The sequence below is a fragment of the Ochotona curzoniae genome, unplaced genomic scaffold (genome assembly GCF_017591425.1).
Source record: "Ochotona curzoniae isolate NIBS_2020 unplaced genomic scaffold, NIBS_Ocur_1.0 scaffold_2587, whole genome shotgun sequence".
NCBI classification, from domain to species: Eukaryota; Metazoa; Chordata; class Mammalia; order Lagomorpha; family Ochotonidae; genus Ochotona; species Ochotona curzoniae.
Window position 1 is genome coordinate 10,976,232 of NW_024467096.1, and position 21,471 is coordinate 10,997,702.

General features: G+C 38.9%; 1 protein-coding gene across 1 annotated transcript; it reads left to right on the forward strand.

Moving 5' to 3' along the window:
* Positions 1–3,972: 3,972 nt before the first annotated feature.
* On the forward strand, positions 3,973–21,210 carry CLDN1 (claudin 1). The gene is made up of 4 exons (XM_041002957.1): positions 3,973–4,420; positions 14,048–14,212; positions 16,940–17,024; positions 18,673–21,210. Exons 1-4 carry the CDS (start codon positions 4,198–4,200, stop codon positions 18,833–18,835), a joined length of 636 nt encoding a protein of 211 aa, XP_040858891.1. The 5' UTR covers positions 3,973–4,197; the 3' UTR covers positions 18,836–21,210.
* Positions 21,211–21,471: the final 261 nt, after the last annotated feature.

The following is a 21,471-nucleotide window of genomic DNA, read 5'->3' on the forward strand; positions in this document are numbered from 1 at the left end:
CTGTCAAAATTATGATCGTTGTGGCATGCTATTTCTTTGCAGTTTAATCTTATCTTCCCCCTCAAAATCCAGAATGTCCTTGAATATCTAAGCTGTTTTCATTCATAATTGTGTGTTCAATATTTGAGATGCCTCTTAAAAAAAGAATAGATATTTTTTCTCCATCAACTCATCCATCTAGTCACTCATTCACTTAGTTATTCAACACTTATGGTGTCCTGAGGATGCTGATTTCAGAGTAGTAAAGACTCAATTTGTAGTTCCCACCACAGCAGGTGGTGTAGTGAGTCACGATGGTAAGAGACAAACATCTGTAGGTTGCAGATGTTTACAGCATTATACAGGCTATGAGCTGCCTGGCCTGGGAGCCACATGGACTGAGTTTGGATGTCAACACAGTCCTTCATGAATTGTATAATTAGAGGCAAGAGACATCAGTTATACAAGCCTCAGTTCCCTTATCTGTAATGCTAGTTACCTGCCTTACTGCCTGTTTTGGGTGCTAAGTAAATACATGTAAATGAGATCATTGGTATCTAAATCACTAAGCACTATTTAGCACAAGGATGAACTCCATGTGTCTATTTGGCTAGGTTGTGATGGCCAGTACTTTGGTCAACACAGTTATAAATATATTTTCAGGTGTGATTAACATGTAAGTCAATAGATTTTGAGTAAAATAGATTAGTCCCTATAACGTGGTGTGTATCATTCAATCAGACAAAGACATATTTCCCAAAATAGAAAGAAACCACCTCAAAACCACAGGATTTCATAGGCAAGGTTACAAGACCAACTCTTAGACAAGTCCCAAGTCCTCCAGTCTACAGCAATGCTTTTTATCAGTTCCCTGGTGGAAGCTCCATGATGGCATGATGCAGAACACACATGGAGTCTCTTCCTGCTCCTGGTTCTTGGAAGAACTCTTGCTATTACTGGTAGCATAACATTAAGACTATTAACAGTAAAATACCATTGCCAATTTGACTCAATGATCAATAGAATCGGTGATTAATGATTAAAAATGATTAAAAAGATAAGCTTTGCCAAACATACAATCAAGAGGATAAAGCAAAATGTCCACCACCATAATCCAGAGTAGACTATAATGACTGAAAATAGCAAATTTTATTGCTGAAATACCCCCTCTGCCAGTCCCATTTTTCTGAAGAGCTCTTCTAGCCTGCATATTGGCAGGAGATCCTAAGATGGAAGTTACTTGATGCTTGATAATGAAAATACCAACCCAAGATTTTCTTTTTTCTTCGCTCTGTTGACTATTTGAAGCGTGACACCAAGAGTCATTTGGCATCACATTGCCATTCCCCCATTCTTCTCCTGGTCTTGACTCCATCTCCTTTTCAGAAAGTCTTCCATGGTTTAGCCCTTTAATGAAGTTCTAGGAGTACAGAACTGGAAGTGGAAAACTGTGTAGAACCTAGAAAGGAAGCCTTGAGAGGCAGTAGTTGTGGTTCAAATACTTGGATTCTTGCCAGCCACTGGTGAGATCTGAATTCCTAGCTTCCAGATTCTGACTCAGGCCAGCCCTAACCATGGCAGGCCTTTTGGGAGTGAACCGGCGAACAGGAACCCTCTGTCCTGGTTTCTCTCTTTTCCCTCTCTCTCTTTTTGCCACTCAAAATGAACAAAGCTAGTAACAAGAATCTTGGGTTCAACAGCTACTAATGATACATGTGCTGAGCTCTGTCACCTGCTGTTGGAGTCATAAAGCTTCAGGCGTGGTTCCCCTTATGGTATTAACCTCCTTTGTTCTTCTTTTCTTTTCCTTTGAAAGAGAAACTGGGACATAAGTGAAGCAATTAGTTGAAGATTCGTAGATTTTCCCACTTAATACACCAGAATATTTGCACCATTTTCAGCCTTTCTAGAATCTTTATCACAGCGATGTCTTTATTGTTGCTGCTTCAGGCTGGGGTTTGTTTTCTCTCTGAGTTGCTGGATTTCTGCTGAGCCATTATCTCACCTGGACTTCATCCTGAGACTATGGACAGAAAATCAGACAGCAGAAGCATGCCAACAACGGACCTGGGTCCCAGAGAAGCCAAGAACACTCACCTGAGCCTGGTACACAAAGCTGTGGGCAGTGAAGTCATCTGCCTCACACAGACCTGGAGCACAAAAACAAAAACACGGGGCCCCGTTAACCACAGAATACATCCCTCTAATTCCCTGCCAACTGTAGGTTGATAGAACCAGGTCCTAATACACACTAAAAAGGCACTTGTGAAAGATTATTTACTGAACTCAAACACCACATTTGCAAAACAGTTTTAGTCCTTAAAACAAGACAGTTACAATCATGTGAATCATTTATTGTATGTGACACATATATGGTATATAATCTGGTTCTCTAGCTAGTTCAGATCAGGGGAGTAAAGTTACCTGTGGTTGCTATGTCTTCATAATTGCAGGCTCCCACAGAGTAGCCATCTAAACCTGGGAAGTAGGCATGACAGTCCGCCCAGATGCTGGAGCTGCCACAAGGACACAGCTTGCCCTGCTGCGTTTACATCAAGCCTTTGTGAGGTCTTAGATGACGACAGAAGGATGGTACTCGCTTATGTTTATCTTGCTTGCTCTAACTCGAGCACTTTCATTCTTGCCTGCTGTGTCCTCTAGTGCTAGCCTCTAGCCCCCAGGCAGTTAAGTCATTTAGCTTTAAATCTTCATAAACGGAATCTGGAGGCAGCCAAGCAGAGGGGAGGGCAGCAGGCAGAGGCTTCGTCACTCTAATTGCACTCCAAGCATTTTTACTATTCCTTCCTTCTCACTAAGTTACAGTTCTGATAACATGTATGAGCACATCCTGTTTTCTTCTTTGTATTTTTGCCTCCTAACAGCTTCCTTTTTCACTAAAACCATAAAAACTTCTCCTCCCACCACACTTTCACCACACACAAGAAACAGTTGGGAAAACATTTCAGTTGCTCCTAACCACAGCACCACTTCTAAGTAACTATGAAGAAGAAAGATTTTAGAGTCCCATAAGCGAAACCAAAGGCTCAACTAAGCCAAAACATGATGGGGTGGTCTGGACAGTGACTGTGAAAGACAAAGCAGAACCCAGATTTCCTCCATCCCAGCCCAGTCCTCATTGTGTTGCTCTAACGCACAAATCCTGAATAAGTGACATCAGAGGATCCATCCATTAATGCATTGCCTTGAATGTGACTGGGACACTGGCCAGGTCCCTCTGATAATGAACTGCTGCAGTAAGAAACACTTTCGTGGTGAAGAGATTGTGTGTGTGTGTGTGTGTGTGTGTGTGTGTGTGTGTGTGTGTGTGTGTGTTGTATATGTGTGTATTGAGTCACTTGCATTTTCAAAGGGACCATAACTGATGCTGGAATTCAGAGTACATTTCATGTAGCAGAAAGCAAAGCGAGGCAAAAACTGTGCTCATTACTAGCTGGATGTATTATTTTATGGAAAGCACGTTTTGTCTTCGGGTCTCAGTTTCCATAGAAGACTCTTATCTTGAAGATGGGAGCAGCAGAGGAGCGCAGTGGAGAGGGCAAGAAGCTGAACAAAGAAAAGCATATCTTTGTGTGGGTTAGAGGTAGCTAGAAATAACCTTTATAAGGTCTCGGGGCGGGGGAAAGGGAATTAAAAGGGAAACTAGAGAAAACAGAGAAACTGAAGCTCTTGAGAACTCCACCTAAGTTGCATTTTTACTCTTCGCTGCGTTTGGGGGGTAAGCGTAGAGTTAGTGAATGAACGGGCTGAGAAGCCTGCCAAGAGGGAAAGGACTATGGAAAGCAGCGGCTCAGACCCATGCTGGATGCCGCGACTCACCTGGTGAGACTTCAGGGGCGCCTGGGCCGGCTCAGACACCTGCGTGTCCTGGCGCGCCCGTGCGAGCCACCGTGAAACCGCTAGGGGGCACCGCGTGGCTTCGCCCGGACCGGCCCGAGCCTCTTTAAATCGCGGTGCCCGGCCGATCTTCAGTTTCAGTCCCTGACCCTAGGAGCAGCTGCAACTTCTCGCGTCGACCAGGACGTCGATCTGGACTCCTACCTAACGCTTCTCCAGCGGCGGCGCAGCAAGCAGAGCTGCATGCAGTAACTTCCTCGGCTTGGCCCGGCTACCTCTGGGAGATCCAAGTTAACACTCGCAAAGTCACCCGCCGTCTACACCTGCCAGCCCAGAGCCAGTGCGGGCGCCTGTGAGCAAGTCATGGCCAACGCCGGTCTGCAGCTGTTGGGCTTCATCCTGGCCTTCCTGGGCTGGATCGGCTCCATCGTCAGCACTGCCTTGCCCCAGTGGAAGATTTACTCCTATGCGGGTGACAGTATCGTGACCGCCCAGGCCATTTACGAGGGACTATGGATGTCCTGTGTGTCGCAGAGTACCGGGCAAATCCAGTGCAAAGTCTTCGACTCCTTGCTGAATCTCAACAGTGAGTGAACCCTCTCCCCTATATCCCCTCCCCGGTGCTCCCAACCCCCAGGTGCGGTCCATTCTGTTCTATCAGTCTTCAGGTGATCTCTCAAGCTTTCTGATTCCGAGCTTTGTCTTGAGAACAAAACCTCCTCTGCTTTGGGAAAAGGGCCACCCAACGCTTCAGTTTTGCCCCTGACACCCTGGGCAAAGCATTTCTCCCTCTTCTGGTAGGATTTTATCAAAAAGTCTCATGACAGCGGGTCGAAATTTGGATCTTGAACTTGATCCTATAATACTCTTCAGATGGTGTATGGTTCTGTGTAACTGACGGTTGATTGGTAAAGTTCAGATATGAAAAGCGAAGTCACAGAAACTCCTCAAATTCTCCGAAATTAACCAGATAATCCCAATATTTACATTAGAACTATTTTAAATAAATGTTTGCTATAGATTATAAAAACAGATTTCTCCCTCCAAAGGGGGACTGGGAAGAGAGCAAGAGCGAGACAGAGAGAGAATTTTCCATGTGTTGGGTCACTCAGCAGGGCTGGGCCAGGGGAATTTAATTCGGGTCTCCTCCATGAATGACAGAAACCCAAATACTTGAATTATCACCTGTTGCCTTACAGGGGACACCTTAGCAGGACCCTGAAAATGACAAGGGCGCCAAGACCGATACCTAAGCACTCAGATTTGGAATGCAGTATTTCAAATGGTCTCATTCCCTACGCCAAACACCCACCCGCTACTGTGACTTTTCACAATAATAGTCACATTCTCACGTGACATGTCCCTTCTCAATGTCTTCTCTCCCAGGTGTGGCTTCCTTTTCCATTTCTTTGTTTCCTTTCTCTGGAGGACGGGAGTGGGACTTATGACAAAGTTAGTTCAGAGAGGCCCTTTCCGATACTCCCGGAAGACATCTCTTGAAGTTTCCCCAGAGATTTAGCTTTGGAGCCTTGGGCCCACAGAAGAGGCAGAAATGTGCTTGCCAACAAGAAGGTTGGTGATGCATGGAAAAGCAGAACAAGAAGAGTCCTGCAACCTGCCTGGTTAACATGAAGGGAAGTAGGGCAGGATTTAAGGGAAATGACAGCCAGAAAGACAGGTGGTGAAGGCTCCGATCAGCTGGGCAAGAGAGGCTGGGGGAAAGATGGGCCAGGGACACTCCTGCATGGTCTCACCTGCTTTGCTGGTATTTCTGTGTGATAAATCTGCCATTGACTTGTCAAGTTGGAAGGAGCAAAGTAGAGAGGAGTCTGTAGAAGGATGTGGAGCAGTAAGGTTTTGACTATCTTGTCAGAAAAATTGTCCTATGCTCACTTACTCCCAGGAGGAAAAGCTTCCAAAGCTTTTACCTGAATAAACAGACCAGTGCACACCCCTTTGTGTGCTCCGTGGGTGCAACGCTGGCACCATTCATATCAACTGCGTGCATCTCTCCAGCTGCTGGCCAGGAATGATCATGGGTGTCGTTCCTGTGAAAAGCTGGGTCGTTATTAAATACGCTCCAAATCTGTTAAGGATTTTGCACATCTGTAGAGTTTGATTGGTCATGTGTAAGGTTGTTCTGAGCTCTGTCATCACAACTTCTCAAGGTTCCTATATCAGTAGTGCCATATACAAAAAGTAATGTAAATGTTTAGTCATTAGGGATCCTTGCTGACCTATAGAGATCTAATTATACCTTCTGACTAGTTGGAAAATAATCATTAAATTTCCCCCATGAAAAGATAAATCCATTTGAGGAAAATGTGTCAGGAATTTTTAATGCCATGATGAGGAACTGGCATATGGAGACGTTTTTAAGCACAGTTAGAGGGAAGTCTCCTTGTCCATTTAATTCTACAATCAAAATAGTTAATTTTCCACAACTGTAAATAGGTTTCCTCTTTATTTCCTCAAGTGACCAAATGAGTTAATTGATCCGTGCTGTAAAATCTCAGGTCATTCTTGCATATGATAATGGGATAAACTGCTTTGTTTTCATTTATTCCTCATTAGTGTAGTTATTGCAATGTTGAAACGGGGGTGGTAAAAATCAATAAACACCACCCGAACACACAGATACTCACACATACACAATTTTAATGAATTCCTCTCTGCTTTGCTTGTTGTGTTTTAACTCAGATGAGATGTTGCTTTTGGTTTTGGTTAAAACCATAGTTTATCCAAGGGGAGCCTGAGGTCTTTCTCTCAGAACTACTTCCCAGAAGAGGGAGTTTGACTCACAGGTTCTCCCTTGTAACCTGCCAGTGACTCATTGGCTGTCTTTGGCTGCAGCTCAGAAAACCTGTCTCTGTTTCTCCACCTGGGAAGTGGTGCTCACGCCTACCTGATGTGGAAATCTAGGAGACGATTCATTGGCTGCTCTTGGTAGACTTCTGTGACACCTGGAGATGAAGAGGATTATCTGTTTGTATATAAGTAGTATGCCTCGTAAAAGGTTCAGTTTCATAAAGTGCTTGTAGATGAAAGCCTGTCAACAGGTTTTCTGAAATTGGACCTCGCTCTTTTTGCCCAGGGAGTCTTCTTAGCGTCTCAGAGTCTAGAGGTGGAAATTTATGAAGGTTTTAGCAATAGACCTATTAAAAGCCCTTTTTTTCCTTGCTGTAACCGATGCCAGTCATAAGCATTGTAAGGCTTTTTGCAAGGTTTCTAAAGAGGCACAGCATCTGTATTCCATAGACAGTGAATATTGTGTGTAGTTCAAGAAATTAGATGCAGTACAACTTCCTTTTAGGTAGTTCTTGCCAACAGTTTATGAAAAATGTAACTGAGAAACTTTGTGAAGAATCAAACATCATACTGTGTATTTTGGTTTTACAATGAGTGGGATGATCTCATTTCCATCCAAAATATGTGACATTTGTTAACATTGATGAGTCTCACAGTTAAAATTTGTAATTTATATATATATATATATATAGGTATGTTTCATGTGCAGTATGTTTGGTTATTACCCTGTATATTTTACCTTGTCTTGATCTATTTCTCAAACTTTTGGGAAACTACTATCTACCTATTTGTGCTCTATTGCTTCATTGCTTCTGCTTACTTGACTTCCCAGCTAGAGCTATGTGAACACTGGGCCGCCCCTGGAGGCTGCATGGTGGGAGGTGTGCAACCAATGAATAAGTAAGCATTTTGTAGGAATGCTGTGGGGAAAATCCAAGCACCAGACAAATGGGAGGTTAGGCTAGACTCTCTCTCAGTCTCATCTAACCCTCAGATTCTGTAATTTGTTTATAAGCTCCTCTGGCCTGTTTAACTTGCTCTGCATGAATCCACATGTGTGTAGGTGTGCTTAATGAGTATTGGTTGTCATGAGGTTTCCCAGCACTCTCACCATGATGTCAGGCTCAATCAGGGAGACAAAATCACTGAGTTGGACAGTCTTTGAAGAACAGGCAGAGAGGACGGCAACAGGACACCCACTCATGCTGCTCGAGACTGCATTGTGCCTTCCGAGCCAAGGGTATTCAGGAGGCCACCGATGCTCAGAACTGCTACAAGAATCAATGGAGACTACTGGAATGGTGGTAGTTGAAACAAAAGTCCAACTTTAAGTTCGGAAGTGCTCATTTGCTGCTCATCGTTTTACACTAGCTGTCCTTGTATTTAATGGTGACCCACTTGATATCTCTTGGCTCAAACTACATCCACATATTCAAAATAAGACAAGATGAAATGATGAATGCTGAAAGTATCTAAAGATTCATGAATCCATTAAACAGATTGGGAACAGGGCCTATGCTTGCTCATACGGTAAACACTAAGGTTATTCCCAAGGTCCTCGCCAGTGTCAACATGCTTTATTACTAACGTAAGTGATAGAAAGGGGAAAGAAAAGATAGTGGCAAAACAGATTTCTTGATTGGAGTGATACATAAATGTCATGGAAATAATACAGAGCACAGTTGCAGTCCTGTAGCATATTCTCTCAGAAATGCACATGCACGCTCGCATACACGTACCCCCCCCCCACACACACACTCACACTCATTCTCCAGATGCCAACTTCTCCAGCAGATCTAACAACTGGTCAAAGCTAATGTACATCGGACCAAATTGTCATTGATTGTCTCCTGAGGTCACAGTAGCTCATATTCAACGAAAATGAAAATACTATCAATGCGGGCTGCTATGAAACTCTGATGTTTAGTGAAAGTGAGAGATCTAAGTGGAAAATCCACGGAGGTACGGTTCAGCAGCAGTCTGTGATGATCTCATTTAACTACAGGGAGAAGAGAGTGTTAGAGTTCCAGTCATCCAATGGTCATGTCGTCTCTTCACCTAACAGTTATGAAGAAACTGCTGATATAAAGAGGGACTGTGTGAGGACAGAGTCTATTGTGTTGGTGACATACGACACATAGGATAGCAATATGGTGATGAACCTTGTAAATCATCGAAATAATGTAAGCTATTTACAGGAGGTCCTGCAGCTTGTGTCGAAAGAATTTCAAGATTTAGGCAAAAGGTTCCACGAGCTTGTCTGTACTTGTCTTTCTTCACTTACGTTGATTAACCTAAGTAATGTTCAACTCATTTCTTGTCTTATAAGTACAGATCTTTGTAGGTATTTTGAAATTATACTTTCAGGTTGAAAATGGTGAGAACACCTTAGGGGGTCTTTAATCTCAAGATTATCAGTTTAGCTGAGCATAATTAAAAGGTTGCCTTCTCTGTTTACTGCTGAATAATGAAGAGAAACAATAGTGTAGCTTTTGAATGTTTGCTAAACCAAATTCTCCACAGACAACTTTTAGTCAATGATTATAATATTGTGGTGGTATCTGGAAATTTAAGAGGTCAAGATAGAATACTCTGCTTCTAATTCCAAGCTCCAATCAGAGTAGCTCAGCATATTGCAAGCCAAATCTTTTGTTTCTCTGATTCAAAATATTGCATTTGATTGTTTTTATACATGTCTTTCAACTTCTTGTTGGTACTCCTTGTCATTTCATGGAAGGGTTTGTGGCTTCATAAGGAGAACTAATTGGATGCTAACATAGAAACATATTAAATAAAGCAAAGTGTAAACACTGTTTCTCTCTACATCAGAGTTTTAACTTTTAATATCCCAATTTAATTCTGACTTCATAGAGCAAGATTATAGCTCTCCAAGCAACCTGATTAAATAAAAGAAATAAGTACATTTCCTGCATACTTCAATGTCCAAAAGCCAAGACCAGTCTAATTTAAACTCATTGAGCGTAAGTTGAAGACCCATGTGGCTTGTCAAGTATTCTGCTTAGTGGCTTGGATGATAGCAGGAATAAATGTCTGGCTCAAGTCATCCAGGAGTTCTCGATCGTATGTTGTAGCTGCCTAATTAAACGGCTTCCGAAAGAACTCATTTTAAAAGGATTCATCTTCTTCCAGTTTCAAACTGCTCCGTTTAGATTTGATCTGCACATAAAACCCTGCTAGCTGGCAACACAACCGTTGCTTACTTTAGTTTGTAATTTATCATCCCCTGTGCTTATTCAGTGAATTTTCATGCAGTTCTGAATCTAAGCTTCTTGTGTATAGGAATATGTTTATTATCTTTACATTTTCCTAGCATAACACTACAGTTAAAATTTATCAACCTGTCTCCTGTGATGCAAGATGAGACGTTGTGTTGGGTTTCAGTCTAATACTGTTCAATGCAAAGAAATTTCTTAAGTCAATCATTGTCAGAACGGCAACGAAAAAAAACATTGCTTGGTAAATTAACATTCTTATATTGCTGCTTTAGCCCATTGTTAACAAGAAATATAATTCCCTTGTTCTTCATGGTTCATATGAATTTTAAAAATTAATTCAATTCTATCCATTATTTGATATATTATGTAAATCATGCATGTTATATTAGAAAAAGAAATACAGTGGAATTATTATGAACCGGAATATGTGGCCTTCAGCCTCAGACATTTTGTAAAATAAGTCACAAAATAGATATGACATGAACCAAATATATTGTTGCTGAGAATTTAAAGGGGAAAATGTTGGAGTCTAAAAATGATGACATTAGTTTATTCTAGTTGGGGGCACATGAAGCCCTGGCAGGAACCTGTGTACTGGGAGCACAGTAATTTTCAACAAGACTGACCTGTGCAGCGTGTGCCCGGTGGACTCCTCACAGAGGGTTCCCTGTGCGAAGTGCTCAGACGGGATCGACTCATGGCCTACGGTTCTTACTTGAAGGACTGATCAGTATGATTTCTACATAAGCTAGTTCAAGTTTGTGGCCATGTACGCAAAGAAAAACTTGGACAGAGACGAGAGGAAAACATCAGAAGTGTTGGAGAACCGAGTGTTTATGAGAAAATAGAGACGGCTGTGAGATGTAAGAGTCTCCATATCTCAAGGGCTTCCATAGGAAGAGTGTTTTCCTTTTTTTTTTTTTTTTGAAGAGTGTTTTCTAATTGCATATGAGTCCATATGGAGAGTAAAAGTAATGTTACCCCTTGCTTAAAACCTGTGTGACATCTGATTACACTTACATAGAATCCCCTGTCACTTAGACTAGCTTCTATGATACATGTGTTCTGCCAACTTGCTAAATCTTGTTTCCATTCTGCTTTCTTACCATCCTTCAGGGGGAAAACAAACTCTTCCACTTTCCCAGGATTTAAGGACTATCTTAGGATGTCATACTTTCCATTTTCAAGTTAAGACAGTCTTGGGCAAAGTAGGACAATAGTCACCATAACCTCCAGACACAAGAATCATCTCTGTTACTTTCAGCTATTCCTCTTTCAGCATTCCTTAGCCCAAATTGCTCCCCTTATTTGAGTCCAATCTTAGGACTGAATCTGGACTGTGTCGTGTATAGGAGCTTACTATATCATTTTAAAATTTCCTTCTAGGCCATACTTGTCTTTGTAAAGATCATCAGTGAATTAGAAGGAAGGACACACCTTAACCATGGCATCCTTGGTACTTTCCCCCTCATCCCAGAGTATGATTTGTGATTCCAAGAAAAATGTTTTGTAATAATCTTGTAAGCAACTTTGTTTCTTAATATACATGTAGTGCAAGCGGCATGTGTTTTGATCCAGCAATTCTTTTACCACCCTTGAATTCCAAGATAAGTGTGTGAGATATGCACAGTACCTACAATTGACATGGAGAGTTAGAAATGAAAGGAGAGGTGGCAAGTTCCATTTGTTTTACTCAAACAAAACCAAAATGCAAGCTATATGTCAAATACTGTAAAATTAACTTGGATATTTCTTAGAGGTTGCTATGGCTTAACACATTGTATGGTAATAGAAAGAATAGAAATCTTGAAATGAAATTTTAATATTTTTAGACATATTTAATTATAGTTATTATGATTGTTAGTATACCTTCTAAGCCTTGAAAATATTAAGACTGATTAAGTTATTAACTCTGAATTAACTGTGGAAATCAAAACCTTACTAATCTCTCACTTTGCATGGACTTAGAGGATGGCAATTTCTAGGTCCTGGGTAAGAGTTACAATTATGTACATTGTACGTAACAGAAGTATGGTTTAACAGAAAAATATGTGGCTTCCCCAATACAAAATAGTTTGTTAAAATACAAATAGTATAGAAATATATAAGCAAAGATGCTTTTACATATTAATACTATTAATGTAATGAGAGTGATCTTTTAAATTTATTTTATTTGAAAGTTAGAAAGTGAGGGTAAGAGGATCTTTTATTGTAAGCACCTTTTATTTCTTTAGCTTTTCCTTTTATTTTTTATGACACAGTAGCTCTCCTTCCGCATGTCCCCAAACAATGATCTCCACTATATTATTACAGTAGCATTGTCCTTCAGCATCATACCAAACCATCATTCTGCTAATTTTCCATCCACTGGTTCACGCCCAAATGACTGTGACATCTGAAGCCAGACAGGTGTGAAGACAAGAGACAGGAACTTCTTTCTGCTCTCCCATGTGGTTGCACTGGTAAAATCACTTGCACTATCATTGTTTTCCCAGACACATTAACAGAGAGCTGGATTGGAAGTGGAGAAACAGGAATTGAAGCTGGTGCCGATATGGGATGGCAGTACCTCAGGTAGTGCCCACAAAACTACACTGATGGCTCTCAGAGAGGTTTTATTTTTTAATTAAAAAAAAGAAAGACTTTTTTTTCAAAATATCTTATTTATTTTTATTGGAAAGGCAGATTTACACACAGAAGGAGAGACAGAGAGAAAGATCTTCTGTTCACTGGTTTACTCCTCAAGTCACCGCAACAGCTAGAGCTGAGCTGATCCGAAGCCAGGAGCCAAAAGCCTTTTCCAGGTCTCCCATGCAGAAGCAGGATCCCAAGGTTCTGGGCCAACTTCCATTGCTTTCCCAGGCCACAGGCAGGGTGTTGGAGGGGAAGTGGAGCAGCAGGGACACAAACTGGCACTCCTGTGGGTTCCTGGCACATGCAAGGCGAGGACTTTAGCCACTAGGCTATCATGCTGGACCCAAACAGAAATTCTTCTATAATTGAATCAGAATCATTTAACTAGTACAGGTTAAGCTCGTTTTTTAATGTCTGTGGCCATTTGCCACGATAGTGATGCCACAATTTAACTGCCTAAGAAATATATTAGCATGATGTCTCAAAACGGACCCTTTGTGTTTGATCATGAATTCAGACACCAACAATAGTAACAGGAAATTTAAGAATTAGTGGAATTCAGAGAAAGGTTATTTTTATTGTTGTGTGATATTTCCAGCACTGAAATTTAAACAGTTTTAAACATTAATTGTACTTGTGAGTATGAATGAAACACACTACTTTGTTCCTGTGTAATTTTCAGAATATGGCTTTCCTTTTTCCTTCTGCCAGTGACTTACGATATAAATGTTGCTCATCCAGTCATCACTATATGAAAAATTAAATTGTCCTCCATATTCATCCAGTTTTCTGAGGTTTGATGATTAGCAGTAATGACTAAGTACCAAAGATGCATTGTGAATCATCTTAATTATAAATGGTTAATAGCCGGACGAATGTGTATGTTTGTTGTTTCAGAATTTAAATATCCACTAGTCAGGATTAAGTTCATATTTCTTCAGTTAAAGCTACTCTATTTTGTTCCTAATTACCTTCTCAGTTGACTTTGAATTTAATGTTGGAAACACTAAATGTTATAGTTGGAGACTCTCATTCATTACCCAGCCCAGGTGTTTGCTTTTCTTTAGAAGATCTTGCGTCGGTTGCCAACAGAAAGATCACTAGGGTCGGGGCCTCTTGAGTACTAGAAACAGAGTTAGATTTTTTCCTTATTTTTATTTCCTGACATAAGACTTGTAGAGGAATTTGCGCTGGCATTGACATGAGGATTTAACCCGTGAAAGTTAATGGATGAGAATGCTTATTACCTTGGCAAAGAAAAAGATGCCATTTTCTTTCTTCTATGAAAAATGAAGAGTGGGGCCTGGCGGAGTGGCCTAGTGGCTAAGGACCTCGCCTTGAATGCACCGGGATCCCATATGGTTGCCGGTTCTAATCCCGGCAGCTCCACTTCCTCTCTATCTCTCCTCCTCTCTGTATATCTTTGTAATAAAAATAAAATAAATCTTAAAAAAATGAAGAGTGATTGATCCTCAACCACTCTTCTGTTATTGGTATAAAAATGTTTTGACATGTTCTAAAATGTTTTTTGCCAGGCACTTTGCAAGCAACCCGTGCCTTGATGGTGATTGGCATCCTGTTGGGACTGATAGCAATCCTTGTGGCCACTGTTGGAATGAAGTTTATGAAGTGCATGGAAGATGATGAAGTGCAGAAGATGCGGATGGCTGTCATTGGGGGTGTCATATTTCTTATTTCAGGTAAGAGAGGCCCACCTCCGATTTCACTTTACCGAGCTGCCTGTGGTATGGTTTTAAATTAAATTTTTCATTTATCTTAGACAATTGTGACTTCTTTGCAGTTGAATTTATTTCAATCCCATTTGAAATTTAAGTTCAACTTTTTGGGGCTCAAAGCAGAAATCCATGAAAACTGAGATCTGAGCTGATAGCAGCAAGATTTGTTTGTTGAAGTCTCAAGTGCACAGTGGTTTGTTAAAATCACCCTCACCAGATGGAGATGCTTACTGATTAACGAACAATTACTATGAGAAGATGGGGCATAATAAGAGAAAAAATAAGAATTTCTAAATTACACAGGTCCATAAGTGATATATGGGACTGAAATTGCTGAAGAAAATTAGTGCAATATTCCATTGATGGAACCAATTTCAGAATAAATAGGATGTGCCAATGGAGTACTGAAGAAATGCCTAGTAGGGGTGGCGGGGGGGGAGATAGAATATTGATATGGTAGGAAGTCAGGATTATTGAGCTGGAAAAGAAAACAATATTGAAATACACTGAGAAAACAGCAAGGTTGTATTCCTCATAGAAAATAAATGTGTATTTGTTGCTTTATTTCAAAGTTGATCAGATCTATTATGTGTCCTTTGAGAAAATAAGGAGCAGATATGAACAATACAATTTCAAAAGTCTATAATATGACATATTTCAAATATAAATTGTGAGGTAATCTCAAAATATTAGTGGAAATGAAGTTATATACATATTTACCATCAACATTTGAATATCCTCTTACCTATATATATGGTATATAGAATATAGGCTTAATAATAGATTACTCCTCTATTAAGAGTTATATGCATAATATATATTAGATTTAATATACAAAATAGTCTATTGATTTGAAAATGATATCAATTTACTACTAGGAAAAAGCTACAATTAGGCTTTCTATGTATTTATATATTGTTTTAAAAGATGAATTGTGGATTCATTTACTGTAAGGTTATACAAGAATCTAATCATGGAAGTCAATGTAGGAAGAGATATGGTTAAATTGGTAGAGATATGGTTAAATTGGTCAGTTGTTCAACTTATCCAAACATAAATTAGCTTCTATCTGAAAATCATGAATAACATTTTTCCTGCAGTATGATTTTGCATGGAAGGCTATGAATAAACCTACTGCATTGAAACCTTTGCCTTTTTGTAGCTCTAATCAATGTTTGTGTCACTTCTACACCATTCTCAGGAACTTCTTGGGAATAGGAGTCACAGATTTGGAATCACTCATGTGGTCTATTTCAATAGCCCAAAGCACTATTTTCTGTCATATACAGGCAGTTACACTGGATCACTTTTTTGAAGAAAAGAGGGATTAGTAGAAAAGCATTAAACCTAGGTGCATTGTTGAGTTCTTGGAAATACTATAAAATGAATTGTTTCATATTTCAGTTTCTGCTTTAAAATAACAAAATTGTATACACTTACTGTGTCCAGCATGTTGTGAACTATACACAAAGAGAGAGAGAATGAAAAAGTAAAACTAGCTGTGCATTATCTCAGATATTCTTTCTGTGATGAAAACACTGCATTAATTCACTTGCATAATTCAGGAATAAATTAACTGTAGTTTCCTTACTGAGCAATATATATCATTAATGTATTTCCTCAAAAGTGAAATTGTGTATGCTTTGACTAGTGTTTTCTTTAGATGAGTGTAACTTGGGAATTATATATTTCTCACAAATTATGGAATGAATTATTAAGTGACTTCTCTTTTTATATGGCATGTAAGATATTGGGAATTGAAACTATTGCATAAATTGATGTGATATGGCATCTTTAGCAAATCTCAAAACAATATCTGTGTCAGATATTGGCTTGTTACATGGGACAATGGGAATGCGTGTGTTTTGTTTCAATCTGACACAAATTCTGTACTCCTTACCAGCTACTTACATTTGATTTTGAACAGGTAGGAGATAAAAGGATTTTCATCTTGCGTTTTACAAGCAACTATATGATAATAAGCAAAATGATTTTATCAAGAAGTATTTTATCAAAATAATATGTAACTGCATTTTGAAAAAGGTTTGCAATGGTCCCGGCACAATGACCCAATTGGCTAATCCTCTCCCTCGAAGTATCGGGAATTGCATATGGGTTCTGGTCTGTGTCCTGGCTGCTCCACTTCCTCTATAACTCCATTCTTGTGGCCTTGGTAAGCAACAGAGAATAGCCCAAAGCCTTGGCACTCTACACCTTCAGGGAAGACCTGGAAAAGGCTCCTGGCTCCTGGTTTTGGATCTGCTCAGCTCTGACCATTCCAGCCACTAGGAGAGTGAACTGGAGGATGGAAGATCTTTCTAGCTCTCCTTCTGTCTATAAACCTTCCTATCCAATAGAAATAAATCTTTGAAAAAAGAAAAAGATCTGGAACAACATAGACCTGCTGAATTTTTTTTTCCCCAGAAAGCACTGTTTGCTCCAGTGATCTTCAATTACAAATGAGTCAGGTGTTGTGACTAGAAGAAATAAGGCTTAACTTTACCTTAGTGTTATGGGATGTCTTAAAAATACTTATGATAAATCATATCTGAATTTCTGATGTCCTTTGTGTTAAAATAAAAACGATAGCACTATTTATATTGTCTTCTCACATGCATGATTAGGTTTAATTAGCCATATACTTGTAATCTGTGTCCTATGGTCATTAATTGTCTTGTTTTGAATCTGTAGGTCTGGCTACTTTGGTTGCCACAGCATGGTATGGCCATAGAATTGTTCAAGAATTCTATGACCCTATGACCCCTGTCAATTCCAGGTAATGTTTTTCAAGCATCAGAGTTTATACTCTGAGAAAATACTCTATTTATGTCCTGCACATTCCTGCTGGGACCACAGTTTCTGAGAGTTATTTAAATGAATTTGATGTCAACTTTGCAATTTACTTAAATGACTTATGACTTGTGTTAAAAATGAACTCAATAATTACTTTAACAATCTTTATTGACAACATGTCCTTCAGAGTTCAATAGCCACAGGCTTTATACTTACCCATTCTCTACTGAAAAATCATTTGTTTTTTTTCTCCAAATATGAGTAAAGATACTTTTATATTGAAATTCCATTTTTAAAATGTATTCTGCCATTTATAACATTTGTAACTAATGAAGTTAGTAACTAATTGAAGAAAACAGTGTCCAACCATAGGAATTGATTAATAATGTTTTATTTCTAGCCAATTTCTACATATATGGCATTGAAGTGCCTTTTAAGTATATTAAGAAAATATTTTGAAATTTTACATTACACTACAACTAGAAAATTGGTTTTACAAAGGTCATCTTTCTAAACATAACGAGTTTTGCAAGTTACAGATCTGATTCTTGGTTCTCAAGTAACTACACTCTGCTCAGTGACAAAGCTCTTCATCTCAGCATCTTCACATCTTTAAGGCCTAATAACTATATTCAGAGTCAATCTGTGAGATTTAATTATTGTTTGTATGTGTTAGGATGAATAAATGAAACATCTCTCAGTGTTTAGAGAGATAAGGTGTGCTTCTTTTCATACGCCTACCTGTGGAACACATACTGCAATGATTGTGTTGGAGCTTATCCCATAAGATTTATGATGTAGTGACAGAAGCTGCTGGAGGTCAATAGGCTAAAATTTTACCAGACCAATAATTCCAGTAATGCACATGAAAGCACTTTATAAATTGCTAGGCACTGTGAACTTGCCATTTGCGTGATCTCAAATGATGGCCAAAGCAGTCAGGTAGGAGGAGTTATCCTGCCTAAATAGAATAAAATGGAGGCTCAAAGGCAAAGCCACCATCACCATTTTGCAGCAGCTGAGAGTTGCCATTGGAATTCAAGCCAGGATCTTATAACCTCCAGATCCAGCTGGTTGTAACTCTCTGCTCACAATCAATAAATGATTCAGCATCCCAGGAGTCTGATTTAATGCATCCACATGCATCGACTTAAACCAGGATTGCCGATGGGCTGCTTAGAAGCAATTTTACAAAACCATGAATTTTATATTTTAGTTAATGAAAGTGTCTGAAATCACTTACTAAGTCTCTGATAGCTTCTATCATGCTCTAGCAGTTTCATGGTATCATATGACTGCTTTTAATTGATTACATAACTTGTCAGTCCAGAGCCTGGGAACTATTGTCCAAAATCCACTTCTGATAGCAGCATGCTTTACATGTCTTCTATACATGCAGAAGTCTGCAAATATTTTTGTACTGTCCTGATGTTACCTGATGTGTTTTTATAAATTGTCCATACTTGCAAAGTAAACATTCTTGTGGTTGGAATGTGTTCACAAACTTTAAAGCAATTTGCAAAGGGCTATGAGAATTTATTTTCAGTGGAACAATGAGTTTGATATCAATACTAGAAAAATTGGCAGTAATTTATTGACTGACAATACATTGTCTTTTTTGTTTGTTGTAGGTATGAATTTGGTCAGGCTCTCTTCACTGGCTGGGCTGCTGCTTCTCTCTGCCTTCTGGGAGGTGCCCTACTTTGCTGCTCTTGTCCACGAAAAACCACCTCCTACCCCACACCACGGCCTTATCCGAAGCCCACACCTTCTAGCGGGAAAGACTACGTGTGATAGAAGTAAAAGGAGAACAGTTTGTTGGAACAAACAAAATGGACATTGAAACACCATTCATGTTGAAATAAGCAAAATGGACATTGAAACACCATTCACTGATTTTAAGTTCTTAGACTTTTGACTACTAAAATCTGAACTGTGGTGTTACGAAAGATATTTTTAACATTATCCATTATTAGAAATGTTTTAATCATATTTTATCTTTTTTTCTACAGTACAAGAAGGATATTCTTCCCTTTGTATTACTGCTTGTCACTGAGTCACCAAATTAAATGAGGAATACTCTTCAAATATATAGATATGTATATATACATGTTTTCTAAAAAAAAAAAACAAAAAAAATGACAGTAAAAAGCTGTTATTATGTTGGCATCAGCATATTAAAAATATGTAAACAAAAATACATAAGAATGCTGTTGCTATACTTCCCTATATACATATATAAGTCAAATAGGATTTACTCTTCTTCATCAGCTTTTAGTGTACTTACTATAAGACCTTCCCTCCTTTGCCAAGTATGACCCTTTGAGTTCTTAATGCGTGCCCTTTCATATACTTATTTTTTATCACTGTCTTGCAATACTTACTTTTTCATCAAGCCCTTATTTGCATTTATTGTGTCGATCTCTAACTCATGAATCTGACCACGTATTACATGTTAGTGCCTAAAGTCAGTAAGAATATCTTTTATAATAGCACGTTATGGAAAAGTGTTTCTGCATAACAAAGATAACACATTCCTGCTGCCCTTCCCACACAAACTCTGTCCTCTGATCCATAGTACACTTGCCTGTTTTGGAAATATTTGACCCTTTGGATAGCTTTGTGCTACTCACCCAGGTGTTGTAACAATTTTATTGATTAAATTTTAAGCTGTTTGCTCATGGTTATATATCCCACACACTATACTGTTCTTTGTCCCTTCTTGACAGTCGTGTTTTCCATAAGTAATTATTATACAGCTCAACACTTCTCAGAGAGGTGTGGTCTGTTTATCTGAACCAAGTGCTAGAATTTCTGTAGCGATAATTTGATGACAGATATTCTCTCTGTAGTTATGAGCAAGTCATATGGTCTATTTTCCCATCTGTCAAATTGAGATAATAATACTTAACCACCTGATAGAAATAATGTGTTAATTAGTGGGTTATCTTTTCATTCCTTGAACATGAAATATGCCTAAGAAGTATTTTTATTTGGTCAATTGGTTATTTAGAAGTCACTAAGCAAAATCAAACACATACCTTCACATCATTCAGCATTTTTCCTTTTCCAAGTCAGTTTTCTTTCTTTCATCTGTACCAGATGCATTGTTGGTGCTCTATTCAATTTTAACAGCTTCTTTTAATTTTCTCATCTGTTTTTGTATGGAACTACACTTATGCAAGATGATGCAATGGAAAAGGTGTTAGCTTGCGTGTCTGGAGATTGGATTTGAATCTCAGTGCTATCAATTACTGTCCGAGTTTGGGCAAGACATTTGCCTGCCCTAGATTTATTGCTTCATCTGTAAAAAGGAATTTGTAATTATTGACCTGCCTACCTCACAGCATTATGGTAGGGTTCCTGTGAAATAGTATCCATGTAAATTTGGTTTTACAAGGTGAAAAGAGCTATGCTGGGGGGTAAAAAGAGAAGGAATTGAAGTACAATAGTTGTGAAGTTATCTTCCAAATGTCTGAAGAGAGGAATGTTTGTAAATGGGTTTCTTGTCTTAACCAGTCTTTGAAAGTTGGGAAGCTTTAAAGTGAACTCAGTTCACTAAAAATGAAAAGAATTCTAAGAAAGTTCTGGTATCTTCAGTTAGTATGAGCTAATGCTTTCTGTAGTAAAGTAGATACAGTGGAGAAGCAAAAACCTGACCATTGACAAAGCCAACGTTATTTGAGTGTTTTGTAAGATAACTTGTAAGGAAACATAATATGGTAACTGTTAATTAGTGCCTTTGGAGTTTAGACTATTTGCAGATACTACTGCTAGTTGGTTGGTTAAGAAATTGTATTTTATGATAAAGGCATATGGGAACAATATCTAATGGACTATTTCTCATGAAGACTCAGACCTAGCAAATTTGAATATAGTTTCCAAACTTGAAAAACTATGCTTTTAGGAGTTAAAAGAGTCTTTGCTACATGCGTAGGTTATAATGAATGTGAGTGTAAATACATGTGGATAAACATTGCTAAACTCTACAGAGAACTCTAAAGTCCAAAATGACACAACAGAATTGCTACACCAGAATTCATCTAAGTTTCACACTTTTTCTACCCTGCTCCCATACCTGGAAACAGAACAATAGATATTTGGGGGTTTTGTATTTGTATAAAACTGTACTCTTTTTTCAATAAAATGCTGTTTTTTAATTAAAAAATGTAAAAAACCATTGACTTAATTCTAATGATCTGTATCGCAATTGCAAAGCTTAGAAGAGGAGGAGGCTTGGGATAAGAAACTGTGTGTTCCAGTGAAAGAAATAAGGTTCCTTTGGGCCATCCACAAAATACTTGAATGACTCCACCCACCCACCAATGTCCCATTTCAAACAGTTCCTTACTTATCAGGTTGTGATTAAAGAGTATGCCAGGAGATGTTGTTCAACTTTTCTCATCCGTGAAAACCAAACGTGTAGCAAT

Excerpts from the sequence above, each read along its gene's own strand:
- CLDN1 (XM_041002957.1), top strand. The coding sequence starts at position 4,198 with ATGGCCAACGCCGGTCTGCAGCTGTTGGGCTTCATCCTGGCCTTCCTG. Across the intron at positions 14,213-16,939 it reads TGTCATATTTCTTATTTCAG|GTCTGGCTACTTTGGTTGCC; the intron begins GTAAGAGAGGCC and ends TTGAATCTGTAG. Across the intron at positions 17,025-18,672 it reads ATGACCCCTGTCAATTCCAG|GTATGAATTTGGTCAGGCTC; the intron begins GTAATGTTTTTC and ends TGTTTGTTGTAG.